The 13791-nt window shown below is 42.7% G+C and overlaps 2 protein-coding genes across 6 annotated transcripts in view; both read left to right on the plus strand.

Annotated features, from left to right (window-relative positions):
• The first annotated feature begins 6 nt into the window (after window positions 1-6).
• EXO5 (exonuclease 5) lies at window positions 7-6792 on the plus strand. Of its 2 annotated transcripts, none has more exons than XM_006762547.2 (3): window positions 7-138; window positions 679-1008; window positions 4956-6792. In XM_006762547.2, exons 2-3 carry the CDS (start codon window positions 786-788, stop codon window positions 6092-6094), a joined length of 1362 nt encoding a protein of 453 aa, XP_006762610.1. In that variant the 5' UTR covers window positions 7-138; window positions 679-785; the 3' UTR covers window positions 6095-6792. The 2 variants fall into 2 exon arrangements, with proteins under 2 accessions (XP_006762610.1, XP_006762611.1); XM_006762548.2 differs by having other exon boundaries at window positions 952-1008.
• Window positions 6793-10452: 3660 nt separating this feature from the next.
• The window catches only part of ZNF684 (zinc finger protein 684), a 12699-nt gene continuing 9360 nt past the window's right edge, over window positions 10453-13791 (plus strand). Inside the window, exons 1-3 of one of the 4 annotated variants that reach the window (XM_015563153.1) lie at window positions 10453-10620; window positions 11656-11724; window positions 12278-12316. In XM_015563153.1, coding sequence (XP_015418639.1) covers window positions 11722-11724; window positions 12278-12316 — 42 coding nt within the window. In that variant the 5' untranslated portion in view covers window positions 10453-10620; window positions 11656-11721. Of the gene's footprint in view, window positions 10621-11268; window positions 11725-12277; window positions 12317-13791 lie in introns of those variants that run through there. The other 3 variants (XM_006762549.2, XM_015563155.1, XM_015563154.1) reach the window with 3 other exon arrangements.

Genomic DNA, 13791 nt, shown 5'->3' on the forward strand with positions numbered 1-13791 from the left:
CTCCCGGCGGCTTTTCCTGAAGCCCGGAAGGGGAGCGCCGCTGCCTGACCTGCTCCTGCTCGTGGAGCGTGGAGTCGGGAGCAGTTCCGAGGCCGCCGCGGAGCCGAGTGGCGTCCGGGATTCGCAGGAGGACCCGAGGTCAGGGGGAGGCCGGCGAGTGGGGTGGCGGACGGAGGGCTGCGTTTCGAGCTCAGGGGTCTGTCCCCGCCGTTGCCATGCCCCTCACCCTCCTCCCCGGGGGGCACTGCTCCCTGGAAGCGGTGTGTCTCGGCTCCCCGCGCGGCCAGGCTTCTGTGGGTTCTGGACCTCTCACTCCCGGAAGCTCCTGCGGTCCTCTGGGACCCTTTCCGGGGGTCTGTCATGCCTGGCTGCTCCAGGACACTAGAAAGCGCTCAGAAATCTTTAGGGCGTGTATGGGACTCGGGGAGACCGTGGTTTGGGGCCGGTGGAAAGGTGCCTCCTGAAGGCCAGCGTTCTCGGAGCCCGTGAGTCCAGGCTGCTGCAGACAAGCAGGACGCTGGGGTGCAGGTAGCAGCCGTTCCGCAGCAGCACGGACCCAGAGAACGCTCTGGGTGACCTGAGGTCTCTGCCCGAGTTCCGGGAGGAGCTTGAGGCTGGAAGAGGAAGCTGACCGCGGAGCTACTGGGGACCTTTTTAGAAAAGTCCTTTTACTTGCAGGGCGCAGTGGTTGGGTCCAGTAGCTGCATCCAAGGTATGGGGAAAACGAAGTCGCGGAGGATTTGCCCCTGGAGAGAGGCAAGCGTTGCTAGGACCTGGGGTGGGCTATGGTTTGTGCAGTGTGGAGCCGAGAGGGGAAACGCCGCAAAGTGAGGGAACGGTCAGGCGAGAAAGGACAAAACGCCCCCATTCTGCCACGGCAAAGCCCGGAGTTGCTCATCTGGATTCACGGATGCAGACCTGGTGTTTCAGGGCTCCTCTCTCCTCCCCCAGTTTTGTCGTTTCAGCATCTGCCTTTCCCCGTGCGGAGGAAGAGCAACCAAGTCCCCGGTGAGTAGTTTTCCTCTCTCCTGAGGTTTAATCTCGTCTGTCAGAGGGAATTGACACACTGTCTCATTCTTGGGAAGGGGAAAAAGATCAGTATTTGTTCAGTGCTACTATATATACAGTTTTGTCACTCAATCGTGTGGGTAGCTGAGGACAGCTGGAAGGAATACTCTAATTTTAAAGATGTATCAGTAGCCACGGGAAAACTTGCCCAAGAGTGAGTACTTCCTAAAGCAAGTAGCATACTACTAAATACGACTGACCTAGTCAGGATCAGATCCGGAATCCAGATCTGTAGGCTCCCCAGACTCTTGATACAGTGCTGGTATTTCCCAAACATCTCATGCACTTGCCACCTAATGATTTTGCTATACCTGTGTACTCTCTGTATTGTTATTCTCGTATTTTAATTTTTTACACTTATTTCAAAATCAAACTTGTCCTAAGAAATACTACCTATGACATACATTTGATGGATGCTCTAATAGCTTTACATGTATTCTAAGATACATATAAAAATATTGATCAACATACCACGTAAAATCATCTCATGTCAAAAAGATACAAATTGCATTTTGGGACCCCGTGCACTGCATCATGCTCTTGCTGAGATATTTTCTGCATGGGAAAGTCTAAGCAACCCATCTGAGTCTAAATTATCCATCCCCTGTACATTGTTTTCTTCTTTTAGGTGAATAATTCCGCACACAATGCACCTCTCTCCCCTCTTTGTGTCTTTTCCACAAAACATTTCACTCACCTGTTCAGAGATACTCTGTTCTCAATGTTGTATGAAAAACAAGTAGAAAGTCCAAACCTTCAATAGTACTGTCCAATAGTGTTCTGTCATCAGGGGAAATGTTCTAAATCTGTGCCTTATAATGTGGTACCCACTAGCCAGATGTAGCTACCGAGCACTTAAAATGTGCCTAATGCAACTCAGAAAATGAGTTTTAAATGTTATTTAATTTTAGTCACTTGTGGCTGGTGGGTACATATTGAACAACCCAGGTCTAGATATTTGAAATAAAATATTTTCAAGGTCAGTTTATTTGGATTTTGTGCCCTGTCCCTGGTGGTTGGGGAAAAGCCCAAAGTATACCTGTTCATTGTCATTTAACTTTAGTTTCTTGGTGGAGGGAAAAGATACTCTCCAACCTTCAGGGCCTTCATGCTCCAAATAACATTACTCATTTTGAAATTGTCATCATTTAAGGCACATTTGCAGTTTCAGACACGTGCAAATATGCAGCTTCTGTGTTTTAATTCTATTTAAGTATACCATTTTCAAGGCATCAGTTCTTAAGCTTTAAACCTGGGAGTTGGTGCATTCAGCTTATTCATTGCTTATTAGAATAGCAAGGAGGAAATGGCCCATAGTTATCTCAATTGACTTAAATTCTGTGTCAAGTTACTTATTTTTTTCTGGCACCCTGAGTCAAATACTAGTGGACTGGTCATGCCTTGTTTTGTTTTCTCTCTATGCAAGGTTAGATATGTGAGGTTATGAGGAAGGCTTAAACAGAGTATCTTCACAAAATAATTTGCCTAGTTTTTTAAGATTAAAAATACTTGAGAGACAGAACAATCAAATGAGATGTGTGGTCTTTGTTTCCTGGTTTAAGGAAAAGCTATCCAAGACATTTTAGGGCAGTTGGAGAAATTTGAATGAGGACCAGAATATTAGGGTATTACCAATTATGTAAGATGTGATAATAGTGTGGTTAATGTGGAAGAATATACATATTTATATTTGAAGTGTTATGATGTCTATAATGTACTTTAAAATAGTTCAGCCAAAAAAAAGTGCACACGAAAGAAACAAATGTAACAACATGTCAATAGTTGTTTATCTAATTGGCTTGTATATGGCCGTTCATTGTTCTGTTCTGTTTCTCTGTATGTGAAATTTTTCATAGTAAAATTTTTTTTAAAGTGCCTGTCCTACAGTAGAATATTCAGATATTGCATGTGAAATACTTGTCCCAGTGTCTAGCACACAATAACTACATAATAAATATCACTATTTATATAATTGACTAGATGCCCAGTGCACGAATTCGTGCATGGGTAGGGTCCCTCTGGGTGGCCTGCAGGGATCGGGCCAAAACCCCAACTCCAACGCCACCTGCAGCTCCTACTTGCCGCTCCCACTCATCCCAACCCCACTGTGCCTGCTGCAGGCTCACACCCCATCAGTCCCGATTGGGAGAGGCTCGTGCTGCCATAGCAGCGCTCACCGGCCATGAGCCCTGAATCTGGCGCCCTCCCAAGAGGAGTGGCCTATAGGATCCGGCTGAAACCAGCTCTTTGACATCCCCTGAGGGGTCCTGGATTGCGAGAGGGTACAGGCCAGGCTGAGGGACCCCAGCGGTGCAGGATTGGGCCAGGGAGGAACCAGGGGAGGACTCCAGGGCATATTGGCACATCTCAGTCCAAATCAGCTGAACCCTAGCAGCAAGCTAACTTACTGGTCAGGGCATCTGCCCCCTAGTGGTCAGTGCACATCATAGCAAGCAGTTGAGCAGCTTTAGCATATCATTAGCATATTACACTTTGGTTGGTTGTTCTGCTGTTTGGTCTATTTGCATATTACCCTTTTATTATATAGGATTATATTATTAATATTAATAGTGCTTATTGACAGATATTTTCCATCATAAGTTAATGTCTTGTGGAGGGAGAAAATAAAAATGTTATAGTATAAATCACAGTCAGTAAGGGTAAAATTAAACCCCAAAAGAGCTTCTGTCTGCCATTTCCTTAACATCTCAAGTATAAAAAAAGCAACTGGTTTCCACATGTCTCTGTGAATATCCTCTCTCATTACTTTATGCTATTACTTTGTGTATGAGTAGGTCTATTTGTATCAATAGTTAGTCTTTAAATTTTAACCCTACAAATTACATTTAAAAACAGTCATTGTAGAGCTGATTTTTCTCAAGAAACAGTTTGTAATTGAGGTTTATTTTCATAGTCAAAGATTTTGTATCAATGGAATTATAGAAGTGATCCCTGGTAAACTTTCAAACATCATTCCAACATTTACAAAGATCTGTATACACTTAAAATAATGAAATAATGTCCCAAGTCAGTAGAATTTTTTTTTGAGAATAGTTTATAGCCAGTGTGGTTCAGTGGTTGAGGGTTGACCTATGAACCAGGAGGTTGGGGCACATGCCTGGATCATGGGCTCAATCCCCAGTAGGGGGTGTGCAGAAGGCAGCTAATCAATGATTCTCTCTCATCACTGATGTTTCTTTCTCTCTCTCTCTCCCTTCCTCTCTGAAATTAATAAAAATAGATTTTAAAAAAAGAATAGTGTGTTGATTTTTAGAGAGAGATGAAGGAAGAGGGAGAGGGAGAGAGAAATATCAGTGTGAGAACTAGCATTGATTGGCTGCCTCCCACATGCCCCCTGCTGGGGATCAAGCCTGAAATCAGGGCATGTGCCCTGACTGGAATGAACCGGCAACCTCCTGGTGCAGGGGAAGACATCCAACCAACTTACCCACACCAGCTAGGGCTCAAGTCAGTAGAATTTTGAAGTAGAAAAGACAGACTCAACTCTTTTTTTAAAAAAATTTAATTTAAATTCTTTATTTTTGAGAGCATTACATGTCTCCTTTTTCCCCCATTGACCCCTCCCCACCCACTCAAACTCAAATCTTTTAAATGAAGAAATTGAGGCCAAGGAAAGTAATTTGCTTAAAGTCACACATAATGTATTAGTGCTAGATTTAAGAATAAAACCATTTTGCACCTAAAAAATTTTTTAAGTGTTCATGTATGGATGATACAAGGAGCCGTATTGTAAATTGTACCTGTACTACAACTCTGTAGCATTACTAATTGGTTGTAAACAAATAGGCTTCTTTAAGGAATGTAAATGAATAGTCATAATTCTGTTTCTTTATTTGGATAATACATTTCTTTAACATGCTGTGCAGGGCCTAGACCAATCCAGAGCTGTGCCATGGCAGAGACTGAGGAAGAGGAGAAGGTGTCAGCAGAGGCCTCAGGGTTCTCGGATTTGAGTGACTCGGAGTTTCTGGATCTGGAGGATACCCAAGAGTTGAGTGATCCACTTAGCAAGCCTGGCCCTTCTTCTGAACCCCTGGGGATGGATGGCAAGCTCATAAGCTTACCAAAGTGGAAAAAAGGATTGGATGTCTTATCACCCATGGAGCGATTCCACCTTAAATATTTGTATGTGACTGACCTGTCAACTCAGAACTGGTGTGAACAGCAAATGGTATATGGGAAGGAACTTCCTGGTTTCTTGGCACCTGAGAAGGCAGCTATTTTGGACACTGGTGCCAGTATCCACCTAGCTAGAGAACTAGAACTTCATGATCTTGTGACTGTCTCCATCACCAGCAAAGAAGATGCGTGGGCAGTTAAGTTTCTGAATATGTTATCAATGATTCCTACCCTGCAGTCAGAAGGGCGCATCAGAGAGTTCCCAGTGTTTGGAGAAGTGGAGGGTGTGCTTCTTGTTGGAGTGATTGATGAGCTGCACTATACGCCCAAGGGGGAACTGGAACTGGTTGAACTCAAGACGCGGAGACGCCCTGTGCTCCCTCTGGAGGCTCAGAAAAAAAAAGACTGTTTTCAAGTCAGCCTATACAAGTATATCTTTGATGCCATGGTACAAGGGAAGGTGACCACTGCTAGCCTAATCCACCACACAAAATTGCATCCAGAAAAGCCACTGGGACCTGCAGTGCTGAGGCATGCCCAACAGGGAGGCTTCTCTGTGACATCCTTGGGTGACCTCATGGAGCTGGTCATCTTGTCTCTAACACTGTGTGACCTTCCAGTCATTGATATTCTGAAGATTGAGTATATCCACCAAGAGACTGCCACTGTGCTGGGTTCAGAGATTGTGGCCTTTGAAGAGAAGGAGCTGAGAAGCAAAGTGCAGCACTATATGGCTTACTGGGTAGGCCACCGAGAGCCTCAAGGGGTTGATGTGGAGGAGGCTTGGAAATGCCGGACATGCAACTATGCAGATATCTGTGAGTGGAGGAAGGGCGGTGGGGTGCACAGCTCCTCGCTAGAGCCCCAAGCCAAAAGAGCCAGATGAACAGAAGGTGTGCCTTAAGGAACTTTCACCCTTCCTGCTCCTCATGTACTCACAAAGTAAAACGGGGCCAGTCTTTGGCTTTCATATTTTCTCAACCTTAACCACTCAAATCTAGGACCAATGCTTGGGTGAGTGGGAGATCTGGGATTATACTGTACCTGGAGCTTCACCGTGGATTGCCAAGAAGACAGATGCTTATCATGGCCGGAACAGCAGTATCCTTCAGCAATCATTGCTTTCCTAAGAAGATTCTTCAGTTTTTGTTAAGTCTCTTCCCTATTTTTTCTCAATCAAGGCTTTCTGCATTTTATATAATAAAACAAAATGAAACACTGCCCAGATTGGTTAACTGATGGGTTGTTGTTTTTTTCATAATCTCAATCCTTCATAGGTAACCACTATAAATGGTTGTATGTATGCTGACCTTGATCTTCTGGTTCATAGGTTGCGTTCAACCACTGAGCCATGGGCTGGGCACTTTGTGGTTTCTTACAAAATAGTTGAAGCATTTGTAATTGGAATCACCTCAGGATCACTAATGATGTTTTCTACAAATACTTCCCTGGTTTTCAGTCTTGACATGTCTAAATAATTTTATCTCTCCCTTTTGAATTCTGCCTAAGGTATCTGAACTCCAAATTATGGACCTCTAGGATGCTTGTTCAATGAATAGCTAAATAAAGAGATGTGACAACAAAGCTTATTTCTTGATTTTTTAAAAACATGCTTCCTGGGCCAGAGAATGGATTGAGTACCTTAAGTAGGATTAGGTTCAACCGTTCATAATAGAAATTTCCAAAACAATAGTGGTTAAACAAAATAGAATTTTTTTTCTCTCATGAAAAAGACAGTCTAGTTCTGATGTGGCAACTCATGGTGTTCGGAGCCCAAATTCCTTCTCTCTTACTTCTCTAACATCAGCAGGTGTCTTTCTACTTCATAGTCCAAAATGGCTGCCCAAGCTCCAGTCATCCATTACACATTCAGTATAGAGCTGAAATAGGAAAAGGGCATCATTTTAAGGACACTTCCTAAATTTGTACCACTGCTTCCACTTCCATCCCACTGCCCAAAACTTGGTTACCTGGTCATAGCTAGCTGCATATGTAAATTTTGTTCTGGGAAAGCATATATCCAGATAAAAACTGAAAATTCTATGAACTATAAAAAAGGGAGAATGGATATTGAGTGACAACTTGACATCTCTGCCCCACTGAGATTTTCAGGAACAGAGCTTGCAATTTTTGCCTTGCTAAGGATCCTAAACCCTAGGGCAGTGATGGTGAACCTTTTGAGCTCGGGATGTCAGCATTTTGAAAAACCCTAACTTAACTCTGGTGCCGTGTCACATATAGAAATTTTTTGATATTTGCAACCATAGTAAAACAAAGAGTTATATTTTTGATATTTATTTTATATATTTAAATGCCATTTAACAAAGAAAAATCAACCAAAAAAATGAGTTCGTGTGTCACCTCTGACACGTGTGTCATAGGTTCGCCATCACTGCCCTAGGGGGAAAGAGGACAGATGAACATGACTAGTCCTTAATTGGTCCCCAAAACCCCATCCCGGCACCAAAATGTGTTAGAACATTTAGTTTAAGGCTCATAATTTTAAAAATCTGATGTCATCTGCTAGATGGAGTCTGGACCCCTCTTTCACTGTCTTGCATAATCTGGGGCAAAAGCATCAGATTGAAAGGGTCAAGTTTCAGAATTTGATACTCACAAGTCCATTGGAGGCCCGCAGGAGGCAGGGCCTTAAGAACATGAAGTTCTCGGAGGCTTAACCTAATGATTCTGGGCATCCTGTGGCACCAAGGAGAGAGCAGGTTTGAGAGGGCCCAGCCAACAGATTCAGTTCCAGCCCTCCTGCTCTATATAGTTTAGCAGAGAATACAGACAAGTAATCAGGCAATGACAGAGCCATGTGGTAAGAGCTAGCATAGAGTGGTAGGGTGGTACAAGATGCTATAGGTTCACAAAAGGAAGTCTACACTGGACTTGAGAGAAACATTGACTTACTAGATTATTGGTTTATCACAAAGGAATACAATATTTGCCCTTTTGTGACTGTCTTACTAGTATTTCACTCAGCATAATGTCTTCAAGTTTATCCATGTTATAGCATGTGTCAGATCAACATTCAAAAATAAATTGTACAGTTGCAATAAAAAAGATCAAATGGAAATTTAAAATACAGTTTATAATATAAAAAAGATGGAATACTTAAGGATATTGTTGACCAAAAAATATGCAAGTATTTTACATCAAAAACTAGGAAACATTGCTGAGAGAAATTAAAGCAGACTTAAATAAATGAGACATACCAGGCTCATGGTTCTCTCCAAATTGATCTATAGAATGAAGCTGCTGAGCCAGACAAGTTCCATAATGCACTTATGAGGATAAAACTACAGACTGTTTCCCATTTATTCAGTATTCACAAATAATTATTTAGCACCCATTAAGTGCCAGGCTTTGGAGACAATGTCATGGACAAAACTAAAATTACACTCATACCATTTCCAATGAGTTTGTGATTTTTTTTCCTCCACCACCAACCAATTCTCTGACACCAAGTGAATATCCTACAATTCAGTTCAATTATGACACTACCTACCTGGTAACAGTGTCAGATTATACAGGTAAAGTGCTCAGTCCTACAATTTCCCCCTCCCCCTCCATTTCAGATATTAATTGCAAGTCTAGGTTGTCACCTGTGCTTCTGACCTATAGGTTATAGATTGGAGGTTCCAGTGATTCCCTCCTCATGTTCAACTAATTTGATAGAGTGGCTCACAGAACTCAGAGAAACATTGTACTTATTAGATTATCAGTTTATTACAAAGAAATATAATATAGGAACAGCCAAATAGAAGAGATGCATAAGGGCAAGGTGTAGGAGAAAGGATACAGAGCTTTCATGCCTTCCCTCTCCAGGTTAATCACAGCTCCCCAACCTCCAATACCTTCCTATCTTCACTTCCAGCTTTCTATTTCACTGAGAAAATAGAAGCACTCATAAGAGGAAATCCTATTTCTCTCACCACCAAATCTGTCTGCCCATCTGCATCTGTATCCATGAACTCTGCCTCCCCTTTTATTTCAATGGATGAATTGTACACACTCTTATAATCGATCCTTATGATTGTATACTGGAATCCATCCCTTCCCTCCTCAAAGACTTTCCTCCTGCAACTGTCCTTTCTCTACTGTGTTGCCAGTTTTCCCCTTTCTACTGTGTCATTTTATATTAGAAAACAAACATACTGTAATTTCTTCTATCTTAAAAAAAAAAAATCTGGCCCTGGCCTGGTAACGCAGTTGGTTAGAGGGCCTCTCGACGTCAAGGCTGCAGTTGGATCCTCGGCCAGGGCACATACAGGAATCAACCAATGAATTCATAAGTAAGTGGAACAAGTCCACATTCTTTATGTCTCTCTCAAAGCAATTTTTAAAAATTCTGGACCCATTAGCCACATGCAAATACAGCTTTACTTTTCTGTTCATCTTTAAAAAACAACTTTTAAAAGTATTGTCTATACTTGCTTTCTCCAATTCCTCTCATCCTTTTATCCCACTCATATCAAACTTCCACCACTATGTCAAAATGGCCTGTTTCAACAACTTCCATGTTGTTAAATTCAATGATCAGTTCTTAGTTCTCATCCTAGTTGACCTATCAGTAACATTGAACACAGCGGATCACTCCCTTCTTCTTGGAACATTTTCTTCCCTTGATTTTTCAGATCCTAACTCTCCTACTTTTCCATCTATCTCACGGATTATTCATTCTCAGTCTTCTTTGTTGGGTCCTCTTCATTTCCCTGACCTAAGCTACTGCGTTGCTAGAAGAAACCAAATTTGAGTCAGGGTAAATTATTTGCTGATTTAGATTTTCCAGTATTTAAAAATTCTGATGTCTATATTTTAAATAAAAATGATATGCACACCTGCTTTTTTTGTGGAGAGCATGGAGTTAGCATAACTGACCCCATTTTGTGATGTGGACTCTACCCATGTCCAGGCAAACAGCCAAAGCCTGGGCATTTAACCAAGGGAGGCAACCAATAGGTGACAAGAACTTAGAGGACCAAGCGACCACCTAGGGTCCCCGCCTGATCAGGCACCCTGATACTACCCGGGGTTCAGGACATCGGGTTATACTCGCAGCCCGAATGATCCCCACACTTTTAAAGATGAGCATGGCTCTCAAGCGGCCCTAGAGATACCAACCCTGGAATTTACCCCAAGTGAGGTGGAAATAGCTGAGGTTTTCCGGAAACTAGCTCCACGTGCCGTATGGGAAATGTAGTCTCGGATGGATGGCCTACACCGCGGGGGAGCCTGGGAACTCTAGGTGGCTTTTACTTCTGCGCATGCACGGCGGGGAGATAGCCAGCTTTCGGTAATCTTCGCATCCTTGTGGCGTGAGTGACAGTGGGTGTTGCTCCCGAGTCTCTGGGAGGTCTCTGTAAACTGATGTAGGACTTGGAGCGAGGCGATGCTGGGAGCAGAGCGGTGAGAGGCTGACGGGCACGACCGTGCCGACTAAGGGAGGGCGGGGAGAAAGGCAGGCGCTGGGTTATTGGCTTCCCCAACCGAAGATAAACTCAGCCATCCGCACACGCGGTCACTTGGTGTTTGTGTGCCTTCCAGTTCTGAGTAGTTCAGAGAGAGCAAGCGCAGGGCTCCGAGCGCCACTCAGTGGGTTCCTAGATCCCGGCTGGGGCAGGGGCAGGGGCAAACTTAGTTTGCATTCCGGCCTTCGCTGGTAAAGCTCACTGTGTAGGAAGAAGTCTGCATCAAACCAACTTTCTTGGTTACAGGAGCACCTTTGGCCCGATTAGAGCCTGCAGTAGGAAATGTTAAACCAGTGGTTCTCAACCTTCCTAACGCCCTGACCCTTTAATGCAGTTCCTCATGTTGTGGTGACACCCCAACCATAAAATTATTTCGTTGCTACTTCGTAACTGTAATTTTGCTACTGTTATGAATCGTAATGTAAATATCTGATATGCAGCATGTATTTTTATTGTTACAAATTGAACATAATTAAAGCATAGAGATTAATCACAAAAACAATATGTAATTATATATGTGTTTTCCGATGGTCTTAGGCGACCCCTGTGAAAGGGTCGACCTACAGGTTGAGAACCACTGTGTTAAATCGTTTCAGGGGATCTGGGAAGAAAGCGTTTCTGGAGAAACTGTGTAGTCTCACACATGCATCACCTGAAGTAACTTATCTTCATTTTACGGCATGAATTAACTAAAGCTGAGAGAGGTGAAGTGACTTGGCTAGACTCCTACAGTTTAGTAAGTGGAAGAGCTGAGATTTAAATCCAGATGAGCCTTCTCCAAATGTCATTCCTTTTTAGAAGATAGCACCCTGCAAAAAACGAGTTGGATTTATTCTTCTTTTGAAATATTTGAGCAGTGAATATTGAGTAAATTTCGATTTGTTGGAATTTTTTAAGGGGCACTAGGTGAATCTACAGATCTTCTAGTGAAGGTTATGTAAATAAAGCTGTGACTCCCTCTTGCATATTTTAGTCTTTCTAAAGGGGCCCCAGATGTACAGGTTAGAATTGCAAAAAGCCCAGACTGCATTCATAGGAGATGGTGAGTTTCCAGAGGGGGTGGAGGTGAGGAGAGAGAGAGAAACAGAAACAGTTTGGAGTCTAAACTGCTTTAAAAAAAAAAAAAAAGTTCCTGGGTCTTTGGATTAAGCCTTCTCAATAAAGCCAACCTAATTTGAGATCTCTTACACCAACTTCAGGGTAGACACCAGAGAATCACAAGAAGGAATGACTTCAAGAGACACTGAGCATCAGAGACCAGGTTTTTAGTTAGTCTTTTAAGTCATTTATTATTATTTTCTTAGGATACATTTCGGGCGGGGGGGGGGGAACATGCCACTGGTTCAAAGGTTAAAGAACCCACTGCTCTTAGTTCAGTAGGAATGTATAAAATCCATATATCCATAACAGAATCACAAGTAGACATCAGTGCTGATAAAATAGGGGCTTTTCTGACTTGCTAGAAATATTCTCCCAGTAGGTCGCATTCTCGGAGGCTGCAGAGTGGGTGCCTCCATTCTGATAGAGCAGGGTTCTGCATTGCAGTCCTGGTTTTCCATGTCCTTCTATTTACTTCCTAATTTTTACTTTCATAGATCTCTGTGCAAGAGTTGCAGAAGATGATTAACTTCCAGGTAAGAAATTCCTTTATTCAGTCATTTAAATCTCTCAAAAGTCCATATAAAAAGGAAATGTATAGTCAGGGAAAATGTAGATTAGGTCCAAAAGGGAATTTAGAAAATAGGTAAGTTAATATTCAGGTCACAGGGTTTGCTCAATATTTCTGGCCATCATAGAAAATGGATAACCAACCAGTTAAAGTATTGGCATTGTCTGTGAGGATAAAGCAAAATAGTTCCCCAGGTAAATAAAGTTTTTCCTGGCACAGTTCTTTGAAGAAAGTATCTTCTAATGGGCTTTCATAGAGATGATACTAAAAACATTCATAGCAAGAACCCAATGAAAATATAACATCAGATTTGCTATGTCATTCTAAGAATGTTCCCTAGAGTAAACAGAACACAGTGCCAAGCAGTTCCATATAAACCCTTATAATGTTTATCCAGAAAAATAAGTAAAAGGTACCCTTGTACCTTTTTCGGGGTTTCCAGCTGTTCTTGATCATTTTCTCTTTCTTGTGCATTTTAAAATCAGATTGTCAAAGTCCCTAAAGGAGTGTGTATTAAGTATTTTTGTTGTGATTGCATTACACTTTTAGATTACTTTGGAGAGAATGACTTTTCAATAACGGGTCCTTCATTTATTTAAATTTTCTTGTAGGTTCTTCATTTCAGTTTTATAGTTTTATTATTGTATTTCTTGTACATTTTTTGTAATGTTTATTCTTTTTTAAAAAAATATATTTTTTTATTTACTTCAGAGAGGAAGAGAGAGAGAGACAGAGAGAGAGAGAGAAATAACAATGATGAGAGAGAATCATTGATCCGATGCCTCCTGCTCACCCCACACTGGGGATCGAGCCCTCAACCTGGGCATGTTCCCTGACTGAGAATCAAACTGTTACCTCCTGGTTTATAGGTTGATGTTCAACCACTGAGTTATGCCGCCGGGCTATTTATTCTTACACTTGAGGCCCGGTGCACAAATTCGTGCACGGGTGGGGTCCAGCTGGCCTGCCCTGATTGGGGTGGGCCAACTGGGGGCTGAGCTGGCTGGGGGGAGGGGCTGCTGGAGGTCAGCCGGTTGGCCCTGCCCCCGATCAGTGGGGGGTGATTGGGGGCTGGGCTGGCTTGGGGGAGAGGCCGTAGGAGGTTGGCCAGCCGCAGTGCATGTCATAGCAACTGGTCATTCCGTTCATTCCGGTCGCTTGGCTTTTATATATATACACTAGAGGCCCGGTGCTTCTGAAAGTCCTTTTGTACCCATTTTATCACTCAGGTCCTCACATGCACACTACTGAAAACATACTGGTCCCAATGACATAGCATTTTTGCCTCATTATTTTCCAATCAATTTTTCAATGGCCTTTGTCATGCCTTTTGCAGATTCTCTGGAAGACATGCATCCAGGTGTCCTACTATCTCTGTGAATGGTAATCAGGACAAGTAATAGCCTTTAGCTCTTTTTCATTAATGAAATGTGAGCTGTG

This window comes from Myotis davidii, unplaced genomic scaffold, assembly GCF_000327345.1.
Source record: "Myotis davidii unplaced genomic scaffold, ASM32734v1 scaffold458, whole genome shotgun sequence".
NCBI lineage: Eukaryota > Metazoa > Chordata > Mammalia > Chiroptera > Vespertilionidae > Myotis > Myotis davidii.

Bases quoted from the DNA above. Each gene is read 5' to 3' on its own strand.
- EXO5 (XM_006762547.2), top strand. From the start codon at position 786: ATGGTTTGTGCAGTGTGGAGCCGAGAGGGGAAACGCCGCAAAGTGAGG. The intron at 1,009-4,955 runs GTGAGTAGTTTT...CATGCTGTGCAG, and splicing joins GAAGAGCAACCAAGTCCCCG to GGCCTAGACCAATCCAGAGC.